The sequence below is a fragment of the Aethalodelphis obliquidens genome, unplaced genomic scaffold, assembly GCF_003676395.1.
Source record: "Aethalodelphis obliquidens isolate GAN/ISIS:26980383/991018 unplaced genomic scaffold, ASM367639v1 scaffold35, whole genome shotgun sequence".
NCBI classification, from domain to species: domain Eukaryota; kingdom Metazoa; phylum Chordata; class Mammalia; order Artiodactyla; family Delphinidae; genus Aethalodelphis; species Aethalodelphis obliquidens.
Genome location: NW_020837979.1, coordinates 609,782 through 637,065, shown reverse-complemented (window position 1 = coordinate 637,065; position 27,284 = coordinate 609,782). Strand labels below are relative to the sequence as shown.

The 27,284-nt window shown below is 51.0% G+C and overlaps 1 protein-coding gene across 4 annotated transcripts in view; it reads left to right on the top strand.

Annotated features, from left to right (window-relative positions):
- LIMS1 (LIM zinc finger domain containing 1) overlaps nt 1-27,284 on the top strand; it is a 94,081-nt gene that overhangs the window by 31,150 nt on the left and 35,647 nt on the right. The window contains exon 1 of one of the 4 annotated variants that reach the window (XM_027128673.1): nt 18,596-19,255. The exons of the other annotated variants lie outside the window; for them this stretch is intronic. Coding sequence (XP_026984474.1) covers nt 19,149-19,255 — 107 coding nt within the window. The 5' untranslated portion in view covers nt 18,596-19,148. Of the gene's footprint in view, nt 1-18,595; nt 19,256-27,284 lie in introns of those variants that run through there. 4 annotated transcript variants of the gene reach the window in all.

Genomic DNA, 27,284 nt, shown 5'->3' with positions numbered 1-27,284 from the left:
CCAGTCCGGGAAGATCCCACATGCCGCAGAGCGGCTGCGCCCATGAGCCATGGCCGCTGAGCCTGTGCATCCGGAGCCTGCGCATCCGGAGCCTGTGCTCCGCAACGGGAGAGGCCACAACAGTGAGAGGCCCGCGAACCGCAAAAAAAAAAACAGAAAATGGCATCACCGAAGCAGGAAATCCAGTCGGGGCTGCCAGCCCAGCACGTTGCTAGCAACAGCTGCAAGGAAATCATAAAAGCGGCTTTTCCACAAACCAGCCAGAAATAAAGTCCAGACTGCCAAGTCAGGATATCTTAGTCAGGGTGCTTTTCGTTCCTTGTAATCCTGATTGGCCTGGCCAGTAATTGAAAGTCAGTGTTGAGTCTGACTTTACTTATTTCTCAGGCCACTGTAAAGGTCTTCATTTGTGGTGCATCTGATCAGACCCTGTGGTGAATAAAAGACGTATCCATGCGTCTTAGGAGACTGCAGGCGTGGGCAGGAAGTAGCTACAGTTATGGCAGAGCTACACTTAAATGTGGGCGGTAGCAGCCAGTTATTAATAACGGTCCTAAGGAGAACATGAGCCGCCACCAGAAGTTTGGAGTTAATTGTACTGATTTGTGAGTTCATGGACCAGCGCGAGGAGGTGGGAGAAGCTGACGGAGGACTGGAGCCGGCAGTGCAGCTGTGGGAGGGGATGGGTTCGCCCGGGAAGCTTTGCACACGCTCCGCCCTGTGAGGCTGAATTCCATGGATGTGGTTGGAGTGGAGAGGAAGGAAAAAAGAGACTCAGGATCCAGGCTGTCTGACTAACCCCGGGGTGACTGAATCAGCCACTGAGCGTGTCCACAGGATTTCTAAGACCTTAAAGGAAAGGGCAGCACCCTTACTGAGAACGCGCTTCCCCATGCTGACTGTGGAAATGCTTTCCTTTGGTTCTAGTCCTTGGCAACCCCCGAGGGAGCTTCATGTGCACGCGTTACGGCCGGAGTCGAACCTGCCCCAGCTGATGAGGGTAGGGGTCCCAGCCCAGGCTGCCCTCCCAGCCCCACCCCGGGCCGTGCGGTTACAGTGAAAGGAATCAAAGGCTCCTGTTACCCTGAGTTTGGACGGGGTCGCCTGAGTTTTCAGTGCCTTGGCCTCAGGATGATTTCTGGGCCACATTTCTTGATTCCTTAAACGGGGCCTGTGACCTTATCTAGAACGGCCTGTCCAATAACATGTCACGTGAGCCACGGCCACTGTGTAGTTTAAGTTTTCCTAGCAGCCACGTGCAGAAAGGAACAGGTGAAACTAACTTGAATAATATGTTAGGTTTAACTCAAAATGCCAAACTATTATCGTGTCCCAACTATATACATCCTGTGGTCACATTAACAATTACTGAGATGCTTTAGGCTTTGGGGAACTAAATCTTTGGAATCCTGAATGTATTCTACACTTACAGCATGCCTCAGTTTGGACTCGCCTCCCCTGAGTTGCTGTGTGTGGCTGGTAGCTACCAAGCTGCACAGCGTAGACCTAAGGAGAGGTTACTGAGACTCATCTAAACGTAGAGCTCTGTTTGAAGCCCTTGGGAGGGACTCTGGGTGGGCAGGAAGCAGCTTCGCCTGAGATAGAAAGGTCCCATTTACGGATGGCGGAACGTCACCGCACGTGTGAGCACGTTCCTGACTGAGGGGCCGTTCGTGGAGAGCAGTAAAGTCACGCGGCCTCAGTCTCCACTGCCAGCAGTGACCACAGGAAAACTGTGGGACCTGGACTGCCAGGCGCTGAACCACATACTTGGGCGGCATGACTTGTCTTGGCAAATCTACCGGCCATTAAGAATGGAAACCACAGCCTTTAATGTATATATGGACACTGGTGCCAAAGAATCTTTTCCTCCAGATGCCTAATGCCTTACTCAGATGAGCAGCTGTAGCGTCCGCCTGCGGAAACAGCCACAAGCAGGCGTCCTTACATGGGAATTTCCATGGATCTCAGCTCCTCTGCGGGCGAGATCCACCACAGTGCACACGTCTCTTCCAGCAAAGCAGAAAGTATTTTTAAATGTTCTTGGAATTTCCCCTTCCTCCTTTTCTTCCTGTGGTTCTGCCTACTTTGTCCTCTTTGCCCCACTTCACTTCTGTCTTCCAGTCTTTTCCCCTCTATACCCACATAATCTGGTTGGTTTCTGTTGTTGAGTTGTGTGAGTTTTTTATAGATTCTAGATATGAACTCCTTATCAGATACGTGATTTTCAAATATTTTCTCCCATTCTGTAGGTGGCCTTTTCACTCTGTTGATTGTGTCCTTTGATGCACAGAAGTTTATAATGATGGTGTAGTTCCCATTGTCTGTTTTTACTTTTGTTGCCTGTGCTTGTGGTGTCATATCCAATAAATCATAACCAAAGCTACTGTCATGAAGTTTTTCTCCTATATTTTCTTCTAAGAGTTTTATTTGGGCTATTTGGAGTTAATTTCTGTTTATAGTATGAGATTAAGAGTCCAACTTCAGTCTTTTGCGTGTGGATATACATTTTCCCCAACACCATTTGTTGAAAAGACTGCACTTTCCCCATTGAGTGGCCTTGGCACCCTTGTTGAAAATCATTTGACCATATTTGTGAGGGTTTATTCCCAGGCCCTCCGTTCTCTTCCATTGGTCTGTGTGTCTGTCCTTATGTCAGCACTGCACTATTTAGATTACTGGAACTTTGTAGTAAGTTTTGAAATCAGGAAGTGTGAGACCTCCAACTTCATCTTTTTCAAAATTGTTTTGGCTTTCTGGGGTTCCTTGAAGTTGCTGTGAATTTGAGGATGGATTTTTCTATTCCTGCAAGAGACATCACTTTGTTAGGATTTAGAGCCTCATTTTTTTCCCATTCATAAATGAGTTGTTGAGGATGCGCTGAGATAAGAAAAAAGGGCAAAAAAATAAGTTATTATTCAATGTTAGTCTTCAATATATACCTCAAATATAGCTTTAAAAATAATTATTTATTTTGGCAATTCTCTGCAAAGATGAGGATTTTCAATACAACTTACTTTCCCTCTTTTCGTAAAATACTTTTTAACGATGTGCAGCCTTTAAGGGTTAGCGATTGTACATCATTAAGCATCCTCTCTATCCAGGACACCAAAAATAATTTGTTCTAATTAAAGTTAACAGAGCCGAGTGGCCAGAGCAGAGTCCCCTCACTTTAGGTATTTTTGCTTGTTTGGGGGGGGCAGTTAATCTTACTGAACCTCAATTCCGAAGTCCAGAAAATGATCCTTAAACTCAGCCTTTTTAATCCACCCCACAGGGTCATATTCCAGAATGCGGGTTCACAGTTGAAACTTACTGGAGAGGCTGAGGGGCTGTTTGTTGAGGCAGGAGACCTCCCCCTGCCCCCCATCACTCTGGCTTTGTCAGCCCCTTCTCTCAGCCTTGACACGCCACAGCGGTAGGTTGGCCAAACCAGTTGGAAAGACGCACGCAGTTTTCTCAGTCGCACAGGTGAGAAGATGAGAGTTTTATGTTAGATCAGGTGGTCGCGTCAGTGGTAGCATCCCCTGGAGGTGACGGTGTGCCTGATGACAGCGCTGTGCAGACGGGGTGGGGGCGTGGCGGACCCTTTAGGAAGCTTAGCTTAGTGTAAAATGATTACATAACATGTGGGTGGGTTCAGTCTCCTGTCCTGTATCCCTGGTAGGGGTGCGCACAACGAGGGCGTGGAGGAAAGAGTCTGGAGGTGCTTGGAGCAGTTGGATGGGTCGTTACCGTCTTAGTTGGACTTACTAGTCCAGAGCACTCTGGGGCGCTGAGGCTTATAGACCTTCACAGAAAAATGCACGGAAGCACGTACACGAAAATTTTCTTATAACGTCAGGTTATTCGTGCTCCCAGCCTCTACCACAACACACGATTGTAATGGCAACTGCATTTCTGAGGTTTTTTTAGAAGCCTTGTATTAAATAGGACAGTTAAAATATTGTGAATTTTGATAACTGAATAAGCTGCAAATTCACTAGCACAGAGCGGTCTGGTACTTTCCGGCAGGTGCCTGTGTATGTGTGTGTTTGCCCGTGTGAGAGACAGGGACACACACAGGCTCTGTCTTTCCACTTCCACAACCAGAAGAATTTCTTTGCGCACGTTTCCTTTTTCTTCATTTTCCATAATGCAAACAGAAATACTGTTCTTTTAAAGCCTTCTCCTACATGTTCTGCATGTTAAATTCTAAGCTCTTTCTTAGACGTCCTGTTTATGGTGATAACCGCCAGTTACGGGTACCTGCCCCGTGTGAGGCTGTGCACGTCACCTCTGACCCCTGCCTCAGCCCTGCGGGGCACGCATGTTAGAATCAGGACCTGATGCACGTCACCTCCTCTCACCCCTGCCTCAGCCCTGCGGGGCACGCATGTTAGAATCAGGACCTGATGCACGTCACCTCTGACCCCTGCCTCAGCCCTGCGGGGCACGCATGTTAGAATCAGGACCTGATGTGTAAGAAGCTGGCTCAAGACCCTCCAACTAGTCATTTTCCAGTATATCAGATTCACAATGAACCAAAATAAATACATACTTTCGCCAAATTTATTACTTTACAAGTGGATTTTTTCACCAGGTGGGTCTTACATGTGATCTGAGGCGCAAAGAAAGCTTTCTGCTAAAAAATACCTCCCATTGTGGGTGGTATTTCCATGTTGTTGGTCAGAATAATGAAGGTAACTGTCCAGTAAAAATGTTCTGGGGAATTATAGTTTCAATCCTTAACGTTTTAGTTTAAAGTAGTTTGCCAGATGTTTTTTTCTTATCACAGCTTTAATAGAATTGAAGGAAACTTATGGCTTCTTATAAGCTGGGAGAAAGGAAAAATTGATTAGTACTATACTTAGAAGGAGAGATTGAAGACGGAGCAGCTGGGCGGTGAGCACCTCGGTGCAGGTCAGTGATGATAAAACACCCAGTTTGGAATTTTGCGTGGGATGGAGTCCTGATTGTTGGACACCAGCGATTTGGGGAGGGGACGGTGTGTCTGCCCCGAGCACAGCACTCCCTGTTCTCCCCCGACTCCGCAGCTGTCACCTCCCTCTCTGGGCAGGTCGTCCCGTAGGGAGTGAGGCCCCGGCCAGGCGCGTGTGCGCGGGTCAGACCCCGTGTTGATGCTGTCATGTGTGCAGGCGCGGTGGAAGCTGGGAGCCTGTTCCCCTGTAACCCCGCCCTCGTCCTTGTGGAGGCTGTGGTGTGGCTCTTCGGGGCACTCGCTTTGGGGAGGTGGGGTCAGATATTTTGCCTGAGGAGTTAGCATCCTATAAAGAAAAATCTGTTTTCTCGCGGCTCTCCAGTAAATGGTGCTTTGAGTGAGTTTGCCAGATGTGGTTCAGTCTGCAGGGTAATGAATCCGGCCCACAGCCCGTGAGCAAAGAATGGTTTCGATGTTTTTAAATGGTTGAAAAAAATGAAAAGAAGATGTGAAAATTACACGAAACCTAAACATCAGTCTTGGGACGCAGCCCAGCATTTGTCTGCTGTCGTCCGGGGCCACCTCTGAGCCACAGGATCAGGTGAAAAGTCGTGACAGAGGCCGTGTGGCCCTCGGAGCCTGAAGTAGTCTCGCTCTGACCTTTATAGAAAGGTCTGCTGACCCTGCGGCGGAGGAGGTTAGCAATCGTGAAGACGCTGTTTAACGTTGTGAGGTTTTAGACATCACTGCGTTCAGATCCTCGCAAGTTAAATCCAGTTCTGTGGAAATGACTAGATAGTGACATACTTTAACTACATCGAAACAAGTCTTCTCTTGGTCGCCATCCTCAGGAGTGGATTTCTTGTAACCAGCATGAACTAGCTTCCTTCCTTCCTGTCCTGGAAGAAAACTGGAGACTCATCAGAGCCGCCTGCCCACTGCTCCTTGGAGCCAACCGAGGACCAGGGTGCGCGGTGGGGGCGGGGGGGCTGGGGTGTCTGTAGAGCTGCGGGGCCGGCCCGAATCTTGTCAGCACGTGGCAGTCAGAGATGTGAACCTCTACCAGGTGAGAGCAGTTCCCCTGGGGGGAGGTTTGTGTTTGTTTTTGTTTGGGAGTGGTGGTTAATTTACATCATTCCTTTTTAATGGAATCCCATTGTTTGTTGATTTCTCCATCTGGTGAGTCTCCGGGGATGCTGAGTCCTGCTCCCACTTGAGGTGCTGAGCCCCCGCCCCGGCCTCGCCAGCCCCGGGTGCAGCTGAGACCCAGGCGTGACTGCCGGCTGTCGGGTTCAGAGGTGCAGGCAGGATTGCCTGCCATCATTCCTAGAGGACGTGGCTGCAGCGGGGCCGGGCTGGGGGGCCAGACGCCCCTGCGGTGCTGTCTGCACCTGGGGAAGATCTGTGACTGGCCGGCCGGTGGGCAGGGGGCTCTCTTTGCTGTTACGAGCTCAGTGCCTTGTTGATCCTGGAGATTCTGTGAATAGCCCAACATCCTTTTTTAAGTACCTCTTCTGCTGAAATTAACCTGAGGTGGTTTATATTGCCTGCATCCTAGAAAACCTGTGTGTATTGAGCTGAAAGTGCCCATTCAAAATGTCAAATATTTTGTATTAAAAATTTTTTTTTCTTTTTGAAACTTCTGTTTATTCCTCTTGATATCCTACGTTGTCCGCCTTTTCTTCTTTATCCACAGTTATCTACTGTGTACCTGCCACCTGCCAGGCGTGTTGGTTAAATGTCAGCAGAGGAACGTTTCATGTTGGGCTGTAGTGATGCCTCACTTAGGTTATGTCGTGAAGGATGGTCCCGACGTCGGTCCCCAGGTTCTCTGTGCCCATGTCAACTCGGGGACAGCAGTGAGGAGCCCAAGAGCAGTTTAGGAAGGAAGGAGGTCAGACTTTGAAATCAGTACAGGACAGAGACCTGTAGTCACCTTGAGGGATGGAGTGACTGAATGTAGAAAGAAACAGAAGGAAACAGGTGAGGCCTGAGCACCAGGTTCCCCCGCAGCAAACGTGGTAGCTCGTGTGATGCCCCGGGACGCCCACCAGACAAACCTTCTGACGGTGATCTGACTTCTCACCTGGTCTGCACCCAGGAGGGGACGGGCTGGTCATGCAAGCTGAGTGTGTTCGTTGGCCTGGTGGTTACAGCCTGGATTCCTGGTTTTCACATCCGCTCTACACGTGTTAATCACAACTGCTGAGACGCATCCACTTTGGACAAACTGACAAAACGGGGTTGCCAGCCTTCAGAAACTGAAGGTCAAGCTTTTAAGCTTCTGAAAATTCACCAAGGAGAGCCTCTTTATGGGAAGCTGCTCACCTTCCCAGCACCCAGCCAACTGTCCCCATGAATCACGCACCTCTTTGGGGTAAACTCCAGTTACGGTCGTGTATACGTTAGTAAGAAAAAGGGTCACAATTTTGTGAGACACTTTTAAAAAAATGGATCAACATCCTTGTGTTTCTGCGAAGTTTCCAAACGTCAGTCGTTCAGCAGGCTTTTCTGTGGACCCACTGTGTGCTGCCTCCGAGCATCACAGTGTGGCAGGTGCCGTGGGGAGGATTTGTCTGCAGGAGCCCCTCCAGGAGCTCTGCGAGTCCCCACGGAGTGGAACCGTGTGGGGATCCAGATCTGCTACCAGCCCAGTGGGGCAGGGGTGTCTGGCAGCTCATCACGGGAGGGAGACGCAGAGCGTGTGGACTCTGGGAGGGAGAAGTGGCTGAACGTGAGGCCGCAGGTAAGGAGGTGGTGAAGGCTTATGTCTCCTGCGACACCAGGGTCTCTGGACTTCTCCCCCTGGAAAATAGACATCGTCTTCCGAACTGAAACATAATATGCTCAGATTTGCATTTAAAAAAAAAAAATACAGGGCTTCCCTGGTGGCGCAGTGGTTGAGAGTCCGCCTACTGATGCAGGGGACACGAGTTCGTGCCCCGGTCTGGGAAGATCCCACATGCCGCAGAGCGGCTGGGCCCGTGAGCCATGGCCTCTGAGCCTGCGCGTCCGGAGCCTGTGCTCCGCAACAGGAGAGGTCACAGCAGTGAGAGGCCCATATTCTGCAAAAAAAATACAGCTTTGACAGCAGTGAGGAAAAGAAGTATCGATGATGATGTGATACTTGTTTTTCATCGAGCACTCCCAATGTGCTTATTACTCCATTAATCCACGTCCTTTTCACAGTAGCTCCGTGGGGCATGGGTATAACCATCCCTTAGGAAGAAAAACTCTCCAGTAAGCCCCTGCCCAGGCTGGGATCTGAGTTCAAGGCTGACCGACCACGCCTGGCCCAGCGCAGAAGGGCGGGCCTAGGGACCGGGGGACAGCGGGGTGTGCGGTGGTGGCGTGGGGGGCCTGGGAGGGCGTGCGTACGAAGGGAGGGGCGACGTGACCTTCCGCACAGTGGCTGGGCTGGTGAGAAGGGGGCTGCTGAGGGCGACTGGGGGTTTGGGGGCAGCGGAGGGCGAGGCGCAGCTTGGTCAGGATGCGGGGTCGGGCGAGCGCCACTGCACGCCCTCCCCCCCAGGGATGAATGGACCGCAGTTAAGCCAGTTGTCTGCTCCCTCCACCAAATAAGTGCACCTGTGCAAATAATCTCACACGAGGACGTGTTCCCACATGTCTAGTTAAGACCACTGTGTATGAGCTTTAGGTTTGCTTCTCTCTAACCTGGGTGTTGGTGCTCATCTCAGGTAAAGTTTGCTATTAAAAGTGCTACGTTCTGCGCGTCAGCGTCCATGCTGTGGACAGGTTTCTTTTTACTGTGTTCTTCCTGCTTCTTCACTTCTGGGTTTGGAGTAGAGGTCTTCATTCACCTACCAGGTAGTTGTGTCTGGAAGCCGGCCCGTCTCACCTGGTTTTGCTGGCCTTATGACTCATTTAACCCTCTTATCTCTGATGTAGCCTACATGCATCCTTTTTTTCCTACAGTTTATGTCCAATAACTTTCCCATTATCTTTGGGCTTCATAGCATAATGTTTCAAAAAACGTTTTCTTTTTCCAGCTTTACTGAGATGTAATTGACGTATAACATTGTGTAATTTTAAGGTGTGTAATGTGATGATTTGAGACATGTGTATAGTTTTGCAAGATGCTTACCACAATAAGGTTAATTAACCCACCCATGACCTCACATAGTTACCATTTTGTTGTGCTGGTGAGAACATAAAAACTGTTCTCATGATCTCCAAGTATACAGTATTGTTAATTGTTGTCACCATGCTGGACATCACATCCCCAAAACGTATTCCTGTCGTAGCTGGAGCTCTGTGCCCTTTGACCAGCATCTCGCCATTTCTGCCCCACCCCTCCCCAGCCCCTGGCACCCCCCTTCTACGCTGTTTCTATGGGTTCAATGCTTTTAGATGGCACATGTAAGAGAGATCGTATAGTATTTGTCTCTCTCTGATCTATTGCACTTAGTGTAATGCCCTAAAGACCATCCATGTTGTTGCAAGTGGCAGGATGTCCTTCATTTTTATGGCTAACACTCGTGTGTGTGTGTGTGTGTGTGTGTGTGTGGTTTTCTTTATCTGTTCATCCAGCGATGGACACTTGGGTGGTTTCCATGTCTTGGTCATTGTGGATAATGCTGCAGTGAACAAGGGGACACAGATATTTCTTTGAGATCGTGATTACATTTCCTTCAGATATATTGACCCGGAAGTGGAATTGCTGGGTCACATGGCAGTTCTATTTTTAGTTTGTTGAGGACCCTCCATACTCTTTTCCATCATGGCTGCACCAATTGACGTTCCCACCAACAGTGCAGGAGGGTTCCCTTTTTTTCCACATCCTTGCCAACATTTGTTATTTCTTGTCTTTTCTTTTAAATATTTATTTATTTAGTTGCACTAGGTCTTAGTTGCAGCAGGCGGGCTTCTTAGTTGTGGCATGCAAACTCTTAGCTGTGGCATGCATGTGGGATCTAGTTCCCTGACCAGTGATCGAACCCGGGCCCCCTGCATTGGGAGTGCGGAGTCTTAACTACTTTGCCACCAGGGAAGTCCCTTCTTGTCTTTCTGATAATAGCATTTCTGATAGGTGTGAGGTGATAGCTCATTGTGATTTGATTTGCATTTCCCTGATGATTAGTGATGTTGAGCATTTTTTGTGTACCTGTTGGTCATCTGTATGTCTTTGGAAAAATGTCTGTTCAAGGACTTCCCTGGCAGTTCAGTGGTTAAGACTCCGTGCTTCCCATGCAGGGGGCCTGGGTTCGATCCCTGGTTGGGGAACTAAGATCCCACATGCTGCACGGCCAAAAAGAAAGAAAGAAAGAAAAATGGCTTGCTCAGGTCTGGTGCCTTTTTTTTTTTTTTGCTGCGTCCCACGACTTGTGGAATCTTAGTTCCCCGACCAGGGATAAAACCCAGGTCCACGGAAGTGAAAGCACCGAGTCCTAACCACTGGACTGCCAGGGAATTCCCTCATGCCCATTCTCATTTATTTATTTATTTATTCATTCATTCATTCATTCATGGATGGTTGTGTTGGGTCTTCGTTGCTGCGTGCCAGCTTTCTCTAGTTGCGGCGGGGGTATAACAACAATTAACAATACTGTTGACAGACACTGGGGAGGCTGTCAGACCAGGAGGGACGGCAGACCGGGAGCTGGGGACGTGGGCCCCGGTCAGGCTACTCTTCATTGCAGTGCACAGGCTTCTTATTGCGGTGGCTTCTCTTGTTGCGGAGCACGGGCTCTAGGCGTGCGGGCTTCAGTAGTTGTGGCACACGGGCTCTAGAGCTCAGGTTCAGTAGTTGTGGCGCATGGGCTTAGGTGCTCCACAGCACGTGGGATCTTCCCGGACCAGGGATGGAACCCATGTCCCCTGCACTGGCAGGCGGATTCCTAACCACTGCGCCACCAGGGAAGCCCTCGTGCCCATTTTTAAATCAGATTCTTTTTTTGTTTTTTTGGTGTTGAGCTGTATGCATTCTTTATACATCTTGGATATTAACCCCTTATCTGATATGTGATTTGAAATATCTTCTCCCATTCTGTAGGTTGCCTTTTTATTTTTTTATTGTTTCTTTTGCTGGACAGCAGCTTTTCAGTTTGATGTAGTCCCACCTGTTGAGTTTTGCTTTTGTTGCTTGTGCTTTTGGTGTCATATACAAAAAAATCGTTGCCAAGAGAGATGTCAAGTTGCTTTTCCTTTATGTCTCCTTCTAGGAGTTTATAATTTCAGGTCTTACATGTAGTCCTTAATACATTTTGAGTTAATTTTTGTGCATGGTGTAAGATAGGGGTCCAGTTTCATTCTTTTGCACCTAGCGTGATGCTTTCTGTCTTCTGTGTTATTAAGCATCATTCAGAAGTGGTAAGAAAGGCTTTTAGTGTTGGTTACGTATCGAGTGGTGGACACTCAGGCTCTCGCAGTGGGTTACATTCCTGTGACGTTGCACCTGAGGATTAACAATGCCCTTTTTTAGACTTCCATTTCCTGAAAATCATGTGCATGTAATACCCTGAGAAGCCACATGGTGGCAGAAGTGGTGCTTTGAAACTTGGGGGTTTACAAACCTGCTCTAAGAGAACGTCTGCTCTGCATCTTCATCCTTTTTTTTTTTTTTTAAATGAAGATGTAGAATTCAATAGAAAGAGCCTCCCAATACCCATCACCACCTTAAATAAAACATTACAAGTACAGTTGAGCCCTTGGTACACTTCCCGTTCCGATGATTTTCCCTCCCGCTTTTCCTCTGCGAGGGAACCACTCTCCTGTTCATCCTTTTATTACACACTGTGTGTTCCTAGCACTCATGGGGTTGTTTATTTTGTTTTAGATTTTAAATAGTGTGTGCTCTTTGTGATACTGTGCAAGCTGTGCTTTTTCACTCTCTCGGTTCTTAGGTAGGTTTATCCGTGTGGATTTGTGCAGCTTTAGTGAATTATTTTTCTTCTGTAGCAGTGTGGTATTCCAGGAAGGGGTCACGACTTGTTACATGCACTTTCCTGTTGACAGACACTGGGAAGGCTGTCAGACCAGGAGGGACGGCAGACCGGGAGCTGGGGACGTGGGCCCCCGTCAGGTCCCCTGTTGCTGTCCAACTACATACTTGGTCTCAAGAACACCCCTTTTCATTAGAATCTTTGCCTCTTTCCCCAAACACTTGGCCTGAGTCATCACACATATCCTGAAGGGAGACAGCCTCCAAGGAGTCCAGGAATTCAGCGACGTCAAGGCTCAAGTCTGACGCCGTCAACTGGCTTCTGCCCCCGGAGCTATAGGAGGAAGGTCTGTGTCAGTGACCTCGGCCTCCTTCCCAGCGCTCGGCGGCCCGTCCACCGCGTGAACCCAGGTGCAGCTGGACTCCTGCCTCATTTCTGGGAGAAAGTGGGCAGGCGGGAGGACCGTGGTTTGAGTCTGTCTCCAGCCTGTGTTTAGTCTGGGGTTGTCCCCAGGGCCTCTGTGCCCACAGTGGGGAGGGGACACCTCCCCTGCCCCCTGGAGTTCTCGTTGCTGAACTAACTAAACTGGTGCAAGACAGATGAACAGGAGAAGAAGAAACAAGTTTCAATTCCTGTGCACGGAGGTCTCGCAGAAATGGGACCTAAGATGCGGCCAAAGCAGGTGGCTTCTTTAGACAAACAGTAAATTTGTGAGGAATTGACGGGACTAAGAAACGCAGGCTGTGGATGCTCAGTTAGTGAAGGATCTGAACGGTTTGGCCCTGGGGTTAGTCACCGAAAGAGGTCGCGGGTTTGTTTGCACGGGCTGCCCCGTCTCTGGCCATTAGGGTGTCCTTCTCCCTCCTTCAACACGGAGACTTATCTCCCGCTTCAGGGAGACAGGAGGGGGTCAGAGTGTCCCTCTTACATCGGCCGTTTCTTAAGCAGCTTTAATTCAGAATAATCCATGTGCTGTTGAGGGACATTTGGGGGCAGCTCACCCTGGACCCCAACGCTGCCCTGCTCCTGTGTGCCCCCGAAGCTTCCTGGGCTGGGCTTGTCCGCGTCCAGACCTGGGTGTGGATCCGCAGTCTCCCTCGTTGGCTGTGTTGCCCGTCAGGACCTTGAGCTGCTTGGAGACTCTGCTACCTCAAACGCATAGTGGGGGCAGTAATGACCCACGGCTGGTAGGACGGAGGTGAACGTTGATGAGCGCGTGTTCCTCAGCTGTGAGCGGCGCTTACGTCAGCTCTGCGTGCGGCACAGCGTGCGCATCTTTGTGCCCCAGCCCATTCTTTTGTAAGTACTCTTTGAAAACAGTCTTCTTAGATTCAGTCAGTTTAAAATGCTGGCTCTCCGCGGGCAGGACTACGGCAGCACGAGCAGCCCGGGCTCCGCATCTGGTCTGCCACCGGTTCCTCTCCCTAAGACCCCCTCCCGCCCACTCCCCACCCTCCCACCCCGACCGCCACCCCCGTCTCCGCCCTGACAGCTCGGTCTCCCCGCTCTGGGAGAGGGGTCTTTGGACCGGAGAGACACCCCTGACTGGCTCTCTCGCCTCACCCCCCCCAGCCCCTCACCCAGCCTCAGGGCCTTTGCACGAGCTGAGCTGCTCTCTCCCCAAGCCTCCCCTCCCTCCAGCTCTGAGGGATCAGACCCGAGGTTCTGTCTCGGGAGGTGTTCCCTGCGTCCCTGCCGTCCTCGCAGCAGCCTTGTCTCCTGTGACTTGACACATTTTCAGCTCCCTATTTATTTGTGGGTTCGATGGCTGGCAAGGTGTCCCCCCAGACAGAAAGCTTCAAGATGAGACTTCACGCAGAACCCGGGGGTGTTTTGATGCCCTGGTGAAATGGTTTGGAAGTGGAAGTTGACAGTAGTAACTGGGGCATTGAAACCAGGCTGGGGCTGCGCAGGTGCTGTGGTCATGCTCACGACGCCCTGGAATTCCGGGGAGAAGAGCCATGGCCTCAGGAGCTCAGAGCCGCTGCCGGTAACTCTGCCGTCCAGGGATTCTTGCTCCGGGACCTTCACCTGTTGGTTTTGTCACAGGAATGTTTAGTGTGGAAATGTGCTCAGCAGGTCCACGCCTGCTGCGGGGTGGACGGGTGGAACGAGTGGAAACAGTGTGTGGAGCAACTTTATACAGAAGGTGACAGCAAAACCCATTTGAAGTCAAATCATGTGAAAATCTGGATTTTCAGCAAAGCTCTCTTTTGTGAACATACAACCACTAGAATTCCTTCAGAGAATTAAAAGTTATCCTATTTACAGAAGTTTAGCTTCATGTGCAGTCTTCTGAAACCGTGTTGACGGTGTCACATGGGGTCGCACTTGCCCGTGGATGGAGGCCGGGGCCCCGCTGACTCTGCACTGTCTCTCCCCGTGGCCTCGGCGTCTCCGCGGCTCGTGTATCAGGCGGGTAGTCAGGGTCCCTTCCTGGGGTTTTACGTGCAGCTCGGCTCTTGGCTGTGGAGCAGGTGGCCGGGGAGAGGGCCGAGGCGGGGGGCAGGCCCGAGCGTGTGAAGCCAGCCTCAGGCCCCGTCTGGGTCCGGGGCGGGAGCCTGACCTGCGGGGAGGGGTGAGCGCGCCAGGAGCCTGCCAGCCTCGGGCCCTCCCCTGCCGTGGGCGCTTGCTGAAATTTTAATCTGCAGAAAAGACGGTTCAGATCATCGGATTCGACCGCTCTGTTTCCGAAGGGAAAGACTGAGGCCTTCGGGAGTGATGTGACTTGTGTATCTGCCTGCCCGCCGGCCGCAGCCGGGACGTTGCCCACATGGACCCCCCAGCCGGGTGACCCTGGGCCCCCTCTGCGCTCTCACACCAGCTTGTCCCCCCCCGGCCCCGTAGAAGGATTGGTGGGGTGGGAGGGTGACCTGCAGTTTTGCTTAAACCCTTTGAAGGACGCAGGAAGCTTGCTTGTCGCGCCGCGGCTTCCGGGAATGTTCTGTGATCGTCTCGCAGGAGACGGTGGGTGACCCGTGTCGATTCTCTGTGTTTCTGGCGGCTGACCTGTCGGGTGTCAGACTTTGGCCAAGGCTCCCCCGCCTGCTCGGCAAGAGGAGGGTCGAGGGGATGTTCAGAGGGGCTCACAGACGGGCCAGGGACCGTGTCTTTGGTGATTTTTTCTGATGCTTCTGGACGGTGGATTCTGCCCTCTCACACTCTGCTCTGGTCGACGTGAGCTTGAACCTGCACCCGAGAATCGCCGAGGTCCGAGCCCTCGTGTGACACCCGGGACATGCCTGGGGGCCCGTGTGGAGGACGCGGGGCTGGAAGTGAGAGTTTTGGAGACGGGAGCATGGAAGGAGGGAGGACGGTGCTCTGCTTTATCAGAGAAGCTTTACTTCCTCTGGAGGGGATTATTCATAGGATAGAATTTAAACTAAAAAGGATTCATTTCCATTAAGTGCAGAGTGGTTGCAAAACAAAATTCTTCTCTTACCGCGTGTGTACAAGGAAATTAATGGCCTGGAAACTTACAGCTGCTGGACCGTCTGCAGGCCTGAGGCCCCTGGTCTGGAAGGTCTGCTGACGGGGCCAGCAGCCAGCTGGGCCCCGAAGCCAGGGTGCAGCCCTCAGTTCTGCCGGGAAGGAGCCGTCAGCGCAGGAACGCTGGGGACGGGGCTTAGGGGCTTGACGCCTAGTTAGGCTTCTTTACCCCCCAGAGCCTGAAGCGGGTACTGGGACCAAGTACACTGAGAACTGGACTGAGTCAGGTAGAGGGTGGCTTCTTATTCTTATCCCCAGTGGAAAGTGTTCATGCTGGTGGAAGGTGTTGCTCAACTACAATGTGCAGCATCTGAGTTTTTGCAGCCTCACAGGAAAGCACAGTTTTCCCAAGCCGTGGAATATGTGCCTTTTAGGGATCTCGTTTAGGTAACCGAGTGGTAAATGCACAGACGAACAAAGCCCAGCCAGGCCCAGAGCTCGCGAGCGCTCGCCTGCAACGCAGCAGCAGCATGGGGTGGCGAGGCTCCAATCACTCGCTCGGACAACCAACCAGAGAACTTCCTGAGCAAGCGCACGCTCCACCACGCGCCTGGCCTTGTAAGACGCAGCGCTACAGCAGCTACACGGCTGCCCTGGGCGGCGGGTGTGTGGAGACCCTGGCGATAGTGAGTGAAGGGTCTCCAAAGCCCTCCCGTGAGAGGGACCCCTGCGCTGAGTCGAGAGGCAGGACTCGGGGCCAGGACGCCCCATCTGTCCTGGGACCACACTCAGCACGGGGATCAGCCGTCGGGTCACCCCAGGGTCTTCCAGGACCCGCGAGTGACCGGTTTACATTTGGAAAAAACTCCTGGAAATTTGGAGGGTAGAGTAGAGGCGGGTGAGGCCAGAGGCAGAGAGATGACTGGGAGGTGGAGAGAAATGGGCGGGGTGGGTACAACAGGGGCTCTTCTGTACCAGCGTCTGGCCCGCAGTTGAGGTCAGGGTCCCGCACTGGGGCAGAGGCGTCTGTGCAGGTCGGAAGGTGAGTCCACCTGCCAGTGCCCTGAGATGGGGGCAGTGTTGTGCTCGCATGCATTTCTGAGACTCACTGACCTTGCTCGGATTCACAGAAGGTCGGTGACCGCCTCCGCTCCACTTCGAAAGGTGAAGGGTGGGGTCAGAGGTCAGCCTGCAGAGCGAGGCCGGTGTGATGCTCCCTGGGGCTTCCTGCTTAGTCATTTCGACCAAGAGCACAAGCCTACTGCAGAAGGGAGTGCCTGCCGAGGTGACGGCACGTTTTGCTGTGAGTCGGTGCTCAGCGGGGGCAGTGGGCAGACAGGTTCGCAGAGCCGCCACCCCGCGGTGCCCCCTCGACACGTTCTGTGAACCTTTGTTCATTGACAGCCGCTGGGCTCTAAGGGAGGCAGCACTGCCCTTCGGAGTCCGTTTATGCCACGAAATGGACGTCCCTGTATGGACACCCACGTGGCCCTCCCTCAAATGCTAAGACAGTCGTTTGAAATTCACAGCTCATTTAAAATAGGCCTGATCTACAATCCAGGCTCAACTGATAACTTTCTACGGGAGGGCGTGAAAGGAGGGAACTACGGGGATGGGGACTCTCCTGGCTTCACGTCGCCTGCCGCGTCCCAGGGCTGTGCCCTCTGTCCCTCTCTCCCCCCACGCAGATGCACAGAAACCATTGTTTGGGGGTGTCATCTGGCTGCAGCCTGAGCCATTGTGTGGTAGAGAGTTGTTCCCTCCCAGAAATGGGCGCCCCTCCCTGGCTGCGTGTGGCGGGGAGGGAAGGGTACCACTGTCTCCCACTGTCTGTGTTGTCAGTGAAATGGCGGTGGTTAAAGGCCTTTGCCCAAAGCCCCAGGATTTAATTTTATGCAGTTGTGACAAGCATGGATCTACTGAAGTTTGTATGTGTCAGCACAGCCATTTTAAAAGTCTGCAGGCAAGAATTGTTTCAGTTTGTTTTACATAACTTTTCTTCCCCCTGTTCACATCCTTTCAACTTTAGACTCATCAAATACAGGATTCGTCCTACACGGTAGTGTTTCCTGTCTTGTCAACTTTACTAGTTTCCAAGCCTTTTCCCTTGTCAGCAGGCTGCATTAACTCTATTGCAAGTTCTCTTTAAAAATCAAGCTCTCTTATGTTCATTTTCCTGTGGAAACAAGTCCTTTTCAACGTTGAGGCTTCTGTGTTTGCAGTGGCTACAATTAGTTTGTATTTTATTCCTCAGGCATCTATTCTGTTTTGATGCCTACAGTTAAAAAAAAAAAAAGGTTGGTGCTTGTTTCTCTGCGTTTTTCACCTGTCATGACAAAAATGTGAGAATTAGGCGCTTTAAGGAATCCTAATTTTATATGTTTCTATTACTGTAAACTTCAAACTTTTCTGTGTTTTATGTCTCAGTAGGATCCTAGAGCTTTGTTCAAAAGGTATATGTAAACCTTCTAAATTTTTCCTATTTATTTTTGAATGTGCAGGGTATTCCAAGTCCAGCAGGTATAGAGCAGTGGTTACAGAGCAGCTGTCTTCTGCTGCTCTGCCCCTCCCCCAGGCACCCAATGTTACCAGTTTTCTGTGTATCCTTCCAGAGAGAGGAAGAGATACATTTGTCCCTCGATTTTTTGGGGTAATGTTTTGTCACTAATTACATCAGTGTGGTAACAAAATTACTAATTTTCCCCCTGCATTTTCTTTAAAAACGTATGTTACACTTCGATGGTGACTGTAAAAAGTTGTGTTTCCACTGGGGCGGGCATGGGCAGGTGGGGAGCCGGGGCCGCAGTCCTGAGTGAAGGGGTGAGATGCAGAGCCCCCTTCCTTGGGGTCCTGAGTATTAGAATTTATAATATGGATCCTTCTAGAGAGGGGAATGTATTAACTCTTTAACTCTTGGTGTGAAAAGAACTTTCAGACCCATTTCTCTGCGCTCTTGTCCTGGAGGGGATTCTGGGAGAAAGATGCTGACACGCAGAGAAACTGCCGGCACCGCAAAGCCAAGCTGTTGGCTGAGAGCAGGCCCGCGCTCGCGCCGGCGGGGACTCGTCCTGAGAGGGGCTGAGTCAGACCCGCCTGCTGCCGCGCGGCCGTCCTGCGGGGTCCGGGGACAAGGTCGTGCCCCTATGATCTGTACCCCACGCTGCAGACACCCACCCACACCCCACACCCCAGGAACCAGACCCTCCCTCCTGAGGCGGTGGCCGCTGGGATCAAACACGCAGGGACAGCAGTAGGCGGACAGTGTGCGCATCTCCCGCGAGGGGACCCGTCTCGGTGGGCGGCTTTGGGTGTAGAGAATCGCGGGACGGGGGATGGCAGAAGAAACCACCTCCCTTTCAGTTATGAATTTTTGAGTAACACTTAATGGGGGAGGAAAAAGACACTTCCTTCCTTTCTGAAGAGGATTTAGAGCACCGTGGAGAGAGTGGAGCCGGCGTGCTGCCCTTCAGAACTGCTTTTCCGTTTGAAGGAAAACGTCCCAACGAGCTCATGATGCCCAGGCACTTCTTGAAACCGACGGCTGCGTGTGAAGTGTTGGTGGATTTCCTGGCCCAGAGAACAGGGCAGGACCCTTCTTGAGTCACGACCTTTCTGGAGCGTTTTAGCCCGGTTTTGATGCAGAATGATGCTGGAACGGCCCACGCAGGAGCCGGTGCGATTGCTCAGGGCAGCCGGACTCTGCTCGGCGGTAGCACGTGAGCACCAGGCCCTCCCAGGTGCCGGCGCGGAGATACGGCCGCCCGCGGGAGGGTGTGTACCCGGCAAGCAGGAAGCGCGGCCGCCGGCGCCCCGGGCCAGGTGTGCGCGAGGCGGTCCCCAGCTCTGGCGGCCGCCCGCCCTCCGGTGCCGGACTCCGAGGGTCGCGGTCCGGGAGCATGACGGCTTTACAGCTCAAAGAGCTCTCGCAGTCGGGGCTCTACCGCCGGAGGAGGGACCGGCCGGACAGCCTGCGGCTCCCGGGGCAGCAGGAGCAGGCGCTCAGGTGAGTGGAGCCCGGCGGGAGGGGGAGGGGCGCCTGGCAGCCTGAGCCCCGGCCCGGCCGGAGGGTGAGCGGCGAGGGGCGAGGGCTGAGCCCCTGGCGTCAGCTTCCCAGCGCTGCAGCCTCGCTACACCCCCAGGGCCGAGGATCGCGGAGAGAGGGTTAGACCTGCCCGCCGCTGTCGGAAGGCACATCGCTTGGGCTTCTTAGGGCGCGTTTCAGAGGGACTTTTCTCTGCGTTTTGACGGTGAGGGTCGCGGGTGGTGTCTTGGGTGGGCGTCAGGGTGTTGTTCTTCGGTGTCGACATGGATTTCACAAAGGAGGGCAGGGCAACTTTTGAACGTAACCTGGGAGGGAGGGAGACCTTTCTAACTGAAAAGGTTAGGGGTTTCTGTTTCCACCGTTAATTGGCCTAAAACAACACGGTGTCAGTTTTGCTTACCACTACTGAATTATCTTTAGGTTACAGGTTCTGAGCAGCCCCTGCGCGCTAAGCTGTTACTTAGACTGCTGTGTTTGCCGCGAGGGGTGGGGCTCGGAGCTGACAGCAGGGACCCTTCTCCGCGCACGCGCGCTGGGTGGCACCTCAGTGCCTTTGCGGACACTTGATCCACGCGTTTGAAAGTTCCACTCAGGTGGTGAAAGGAATAGATACGTTTTATATATGTATATAGTATATAATAATTATATCCTCTCTCTATATATATTTCATCTATAAATTCGCTTTTAGAGTTTATTTTAAATTCTTTAAACTTAACAGGAAACAGTTGACAAGGAAGTCCTTTAAACTTGTATTAACCTTGTGTACAGATTTACTGCAGGAGCCGTGCTTTGGGCGGGGTGTGTGTTCATTGGAAATTTTCTGACTCTGGCTGGTACTGATACTCACACTGTTAGAATGTATTCCCTACCACGTCGGGTGTCTCTTCGCTACAATTAGTGTATCAACTCTGAATTGACCGGATTAGACAGAAGTTTAAAGCTTCAGAGTTTGACGTGCAAATTTCAAGTATGAGGGTTAGTGAGAATTCTGAGCCCCCTCCTGCTTGACCAGATGGGCACGGGTGGACGTGAGCCCTGAAACTGCCTCCGATCCGCTCTTGGTCCAAGAGTGGTTTTAATTTCAGATTCGGGGTCCTAAGGAATTTACTTTAAAAGAAATAAGGTATGTAAAATGACATTCAAGGCCAGCCAACTTTCACTTATTTTCAGACAGTGGCAGGAGTACCCGTGAATGAGATTACCTGTTACGTCCGAGGGGCTGGTTATGTAGATAAGTCATAATGACCTTTGAAACAACTAGTTGTTTTGTTTTTTCTCGAGTTTAAATTACAGAAGGAAGAATCATTCTTAAGGTGTATTGCTTGTTGCCTTGGGGTGAGGACACATTTTCCCACTTTTTCTGCTGTATTGTCCCCTGGTGATTAGAAGGGGCTTAGGCTGCTGCCATGTCTCTGTCCCCGGGTTCAGAGAAGTGACCGTTTACTTATTTTAGGACTTCGAGCTCAGCCAGGAAAAGAGCCTTTTATCGATTTAGAGAGGCAGGGTTTTCGCCTAGTTTTATAGGAAGCCTGTTGTTAGTATGAAATCGGGTTCCTCAGGTAATAGGAGCTGGAGGGGTGACTTTGAGGTTAGACACGCCCAGTTCAGGCCGCTGGGTCAGGCAGATAACCTTGATGGATTCAGGTGGCTCCTTTAAAAGGAGGATAAAAATCACTGCCGCTATTGAGTGTCGTTTATTATCTCATAAAACCCTCGCCACCAGCTTGATGGCAGGCGTTGTCATCCGGTGAAGGGTACTTCATGCATTACTCACTCGGCTACCTTTCATCCATCTCCTGCCGTGTGCCACGTCGAGGCTGGGCCACGTTAAGACTCATGGCCGCCCCAGGGACACCGGCGTCTGGTGTTCCTCCCAGGAGCTGTCGCTGGACTGAGCACCTGTGACATTGGGCATCTCGAAGTAGCACAAACCCACTCCCACTCTGACCCCTCACTCACACACTGTTTTCTCAGCACGTTTATGGATTCTGGCAGAAAAACCATCAGAGACTAACAGGGCTGTGCTCACTGCCAGAAAACATGTTTAAGTTTAAATTGAAGACTGTGCTCTGAAACAGGACGCAAGTGTTTAAAGACCACGTAAGAGTCAGTGAAGGACTTCCCTGGTGGTGAAGTGGTTAAGAATCCACCTGCCAATGCCGGGGACACAGCTTCAAGCCCTGGTCCGGGAAGATCCCACATGCTGCGGCGCAATTAAGCCCGTGCGCCACAGCTACTGAGCCTGCGCTCTAGAGCCCGCGAGCCACAACTACTGAGCCCGCGTGCCACAACTACTGAAGCCTGGGCGCCTAGAGCCCGTGCTCCGCAACAAGAGAAGCCACCGCAATGAGAAGCCCGCGCACCGCAATGAAGAGTAGCCCCCACTCACCGCAATGAGAGAAAGCCCGCACGCAGCAACGAAGACCCAACGCAGCCAAAAAAATTAAAAATTAAAAAAGAGTTGGTGAAACTGCTTCCGGCTTCAAACTCCAAACTGTTTAGAACAGAACGCTGCCGGTATCGATTTTTATTTTGAAGTATCCAGTACAGCCTGAAACGTGCTCTCCTTGCTTTGTACAGCAGACCATCCGCCTCCACGCCTGAGGGCGGAGTCACAGCAAGCGGTTCATCTCGTTTATACTTTGTCACAACAGGACAAGGTTGTGTGATGGGAGCCTCTTAGTTCTAGAACGTGTCCTTCAGTGTGGCTGGAACCTGACGTGCCTGAGAGACCCCTGGACATCCCCTTCCTCCATGGAGGTGGACCTGAGGACTCTGCATGCAGGTAGCGTCGGTGCCACCTCCTCATTCGGGGACAGGACTTTTGACGTCCTGCTCTGCCCGTGGGTACATTCAGTGAAGCTCTTCTCCCAGCCCCTGGGCTCGGAAGCTGTTCCTCGTACCTTCCCGGGCATGAACCCTTCTTCCTGAAGTGCCTGATGCCTGAAAATACCATCCAAGATATACCCGTGTGTGTGTGTGTGTGTGTGTGTGTGTGTGTGTATTTACTCCTTAGCTATTTGTTCTCCCTCTTAAATTGTGCTGCACCCACACACAGGTTTTTTTGAGGAAACCTGAATGAAAAACACGCCTGTGCGATCCACAACCCCTCCCACCCACCCACCCCCGTTAAAAATTCTCAGAGTCACCTCGGCTCTGCCTCAGACACATGGGGTCTGTAACTAACTGGGGACATCTCAGAATCAAGTCTTTGCCAGCCGGCTCTGAAAGGAAGTTTAAAGAAGGACCAGGGGCTGGCGAATTATGACCCTTACGCCTGATCTTCCTGTTTCTCTGTGGCCCACGAGCTCAGGATGGATTTTATAGTTTTCAAATGGTTGGAAAAAATGAAAAGAATATTTCATGGCATAGGAAAATTACATGGAACTCAGTTTCCACAAATAAAGTTTTATTGACACACAGCAGACGTATTTGTACACGTGGTCTCTGGTGGGTTCTTGCCGTGGTGCCCGAGCCGAGCTGTGGCCACAAAGACGGGTCTGGCCTCCGGCTCTTTGCAGTCACCCCTTGGCCTCGAGCTCAGACCAAGGACCCTTAGGTCCTCCCCTCTTGTGCCTTTAGTTTTGCCCCCTCCTCCCCTCCACCTGCATGAAACAAAGGTGGATCAGAAGAGGCGGCTGACGTTTGTGCCCCTCTGTGAAGTCCACTGGGGAGGACTCGCTTGTGCTGTGCTTTCCTACGCTTTTCCTGGTGGAGCTGGGTCACCAGGACCACAAAGGGGGTGCAGAGAGAAGTAACCTTTACTTTACGGTGGTTAAGTAAGGCTTTGGACCTCCTGTCCTTCTAGATCTGGGATGGCGTCGTGTTCCAGCCGCAGGATGCCTTTGCTTGGTTAAGAGTAGGAAACACGGATCAGGCCCCTATGCTGACTGAGCCCTTGCTGGGGGCCCGGCGCTGTGGTGAGAACTTCCGTGGTTCTGTTCTTAACTCAGTCCCGAAAGGGGGAGAAGGACCCAGCTCCCCGCCTTGGTTCAGCGTCCTGTCGGGCGGGAACTGGGCCGTCCCAGTGCGCGGGGTGGGCTGGGGGAGCGTTTCCTTCAAACCTGTCTGCTGTTTGCTGATCATCAGGGGGACCCATCTTTTGACTGAAAAACCAGCGTTTGTATTTTAGTTTTAGAAACGTCATGTATTAGACAGAGGGATAAAACTGCAGCTTGGCCATTTTGTCTGTCCTCATTTAACGGTTCAGCAAGAACACATTTAATCTTCCCAACAGTGAGCTCAACTGATAACAAGTATTTCTTCTCTTTGGTCCAGGGAGGTGTCAGCTGGCCAGTGTTGGTTTTTGAAAGGTAGTAGTGCCTTCTCGTATGTGTTTAAGGGTGTCATTCACACAAACACACACGCACGTGCGTGCGTGCACAATGGAGTACTATCCAGCTGTGAAAAAGAAGGAAATCCTGCCGGTCCTGACAGCAAGGATGGGCTCTGACAGGGCCAAGTGAATGAGGCGGACAGGGAAAGACAGACAGCGTGTTCTCTGTCTTAAATGCAGAATCTAAACCCAGAGTGGAATGCGGGTCCAGGGGCAGAGAGTGGAGGCCTGGGGAGGGGCGGTTTAAGGCACAGACTTGCAAGTAGAGGATGAACGAGCTCTGGAGGGAGGCCTGCCACGCGGCACGGTGACGGCAGTCAGCAGGGCTGCGCCGTGTGGCGTGACGGAGGTGTCCCTGATGCTCCGGGGTGATTACGCAGCAGCACTAAGCATGTCAAACCAGCAGCCGTGCACCTCAGACTCCCACGTTATGTGTCCGGTGTTATCTCACTTTAATAACTGTGTGACACACAAGTGTTCCTGTTGGAATAGCGGGTTTTGCAGGCACCCGTTCCTCACCCTTCTCACCCCACCCCTAAACTGGGTCCAAGCCACAGGCCCCACCGTCCACCCCGGGGCCTGGTAGCCACCCCTGCCCAGGGTCTGCTCCTCCCTGAAGGAACGAAAGCACACTGGCTTCGAGGTGCCTCTTGTATTCCTGGTTAAACCCCTTTGACTCTGAGAGAGTAGGTTAAATTGACGTCCGTCCCTCTGATGTCCCACACAGAGGGCTGTATCTACCAAAGGATGGACCGTGACCTTCCAGTGCTCCTTCTTCAGTGGTTTTGGGAGGCTTATTTTCTGAAGGGAAGTGTTTTCCTCTCGGTCACCTAAAGTATTTCCATATAGTTGAGGGGGTATATGCTGAAAGTAAAAATAGTATTAATGCTTAAAATTAGTGTGTGTTAAAGGGATGGTTGATGGTCCTGTTCTGTGTCTCTGTGCTGCTCGGAGACCCTTGGCAGAGAACCTCGGCCTCAGCAGAGTCAATTTGTAAATTTGCTGTCACTCACATAAAGTTTTCTAAATGATTTAATTTAATGACAATTAAATGCCAAGATTTTAATCATTATAAATTTCTTTTCTGTTGGTTAAAAGGAAAACACAACTTGATGTATCAGTTATAAATCACTTATAAAAACAAAAAAAATTACAATTGGCTAAAATGTTTGCTTTATATTACTTTGGAGAGATGCTATTAAAATGAAACAGTGCTATTTATTTTATATGTATTTACATATCTTGGAAACACAGCCACTTAATTGTGTATATGTGTGACCCAGTGGCCATTCTGTGATTAAAACAGACTTTAGACCAATATTCTCCTACATAAAATCTACTTTTAGAAACAATCATTAAATAAGTTAATTAATATGAATTATGAAATTAATATGGTTGCAGCTTCTTAGAGCTGCTGTAACAAGTACCACACCCTGGGAGGCTTTGGACGGCAGAGATGTCTGGTCTCTCAGTTCTGGACACTCGGGGTCAGAAATCAGCGTGGCAGCTCTCCTCGTGCCTCTGATGTCAGCTTCAGGGCTGTGTGTCCAGCTTGTGGGGCATCACCCCACCCTGGCCTCTCTCATCACGTGGCTCTGTCTCCACATGGCGTCCTCCTCTGTGTGTGTGTCTCCTCTTGTAAGGACACCAGTCACGTGGGAGTTGGGCCCACCTACTCCAGTGTGACCTCAGCTTGTGCCTTAATTACATCTGCAGAGACTCCACTTCCAATAAGGTCATGTTCACAGGTACCAGGGTCAGGACGTCAACACGTCTTTTGCAGTAGGAGCCCTAACAATGGTGTCTGCATGATACACTGAAGCTTTCTTATTTAAAAAAAAATTTTTTTTTAATTTACTTATTTATTTTATTTTTTGGCTGCATTGGGTCTTGGTTCCTGCGTGCGGGCTTTCTCTAGTTACGGCGAGCGGGGCCTATTCTTCGTTGCGGTGCACGGGCTTCTCATTGCGGTGGCATCTCTTGTTGCGGAGCACGGGCTCTAGGCGTGCGGGCTTCCGTAGTTGCAGCATGCGGGCTCAGTAGTTGTGGCTCGTGGGCTCTAGAGCACAGGCTCAGTAGTTGTGGCGCACAGGCTTAGTTGCTCCACGGCATGTGGGATCTTCCTGGACCAGGGCTTGAACCCGCGTCCCCTACACTGGCAGGCGGATTCTTAACCACTGCGCCACCAGGTAAGTCCCTCAACACGTCTTTTTAGGGGACAGAATCCCACCCACAGCAGTGGTTTTTTTGAAGGTTAAAGATCATTCCAGTGTGCAGTTTTTTACAAACAGCTTTATTGAGGTGAAACGAATGGGCCTCAGTAGGTGCACAGTTTAACGTGCAGCTTGGTCAGTGTTGACACGTTCACACAGTCAAGGTCACGCGCGTCCTCCTCATCCTCAAGTCCCTGCCTGCCTTTGTAGCCCTCCCGCGTGCCTAGGCAGCTGGTCGCTCTGGATGCTCTTGCATTTTCTGGAGTGGTGTATAAATAGAACCGTTCGGTCACATACCCTTTGTTTTCTTTAGGCTCCTTTAACTCAGCATCGTTATTTTAAGACTCGACCGTGGTGCAGGAGTCAGTATCATTCATTTTACTGCTGAGTCACCTTCCGCTTATGGATCTACTGCGTTTGTTGGTTGCCGGTTGAGTGGTACCCAGCCCTTGGCCGTTTCAGATGCAGCTGCGTGAACATTCGCATACAAGTCCTGTGCTTTCATTTCTCTTGGGTGGAATGGTGGGGCTGTTTGGTGGGCACACACTTAATATCTGGAGAAATGGCTAAGCGGTTTTCCGAAGAGGCTGTGCCATTCTGTGTTCCCACCAGCAGTGTTTGCGGTTCCATTTTATCGACATCCTCAGCCACACTTGGCACGGTGGATGTTTTCCAGTTTTAGCCTTCGGGGGAGTGTACTGCTATCTGCTTGTGGTTTTATTTGCATTTCCCTAATGACTCACGAGGCTGAGTATCATTTCTTGTGCTTATTTGCAATTCCTGTATCTCCTTGGGGAAATTTACCATTCAGGTCTTTGCCCAACTTTTACTGGGCTATTTCTTATAGTATTTAGTTGAAACGGTGCTTCGTATGTTCTAGATACAAGCCCTTTGTCAGCTACATATTTTGCAAGTGTGTCCTCCCAGTGTGCGGTTTGTCTTCTCATTTTTATAAATGTCTGTTGACAAGAAGCAAAAGGTTTTTTTTTTTTGACAGTTGATTGATCTTTTTCTTTATATAAAGTTTGTGCTTTTTGTGTCCTATTTAGGAAATCTTTCCCAAACCCACAGTGAATAAGATTATTAATAAATATGTTCCATATAAATGTAAAATCATTAATTATTTCTTTACACCAGCTTGGCCTCTTTTGCCCTTCACTGCTTTTCTGGCTGTGCTGAGTCCTCACAGGGATGCTGTGCAGTTCACAAGAAAGGAAAAGGGCCCTGGAGACCCGTGGTTGGTAATTCAGGAGTTGAGCTGGGGCTGTTCCCCGTGTGTCTTATGCTCTTAACTACACACTTAAGCCCCACTTAAGTTTTAGGGTAAGGTTTCTTACCTGGAAGGTCTGAATACACTTGATCGTATCTTAAAAGTTAAAAATTTACCAAGGGTGACCTCCTATGATGCCCGTTGAAACAAAAATGGAATTTTTCTGCCTCG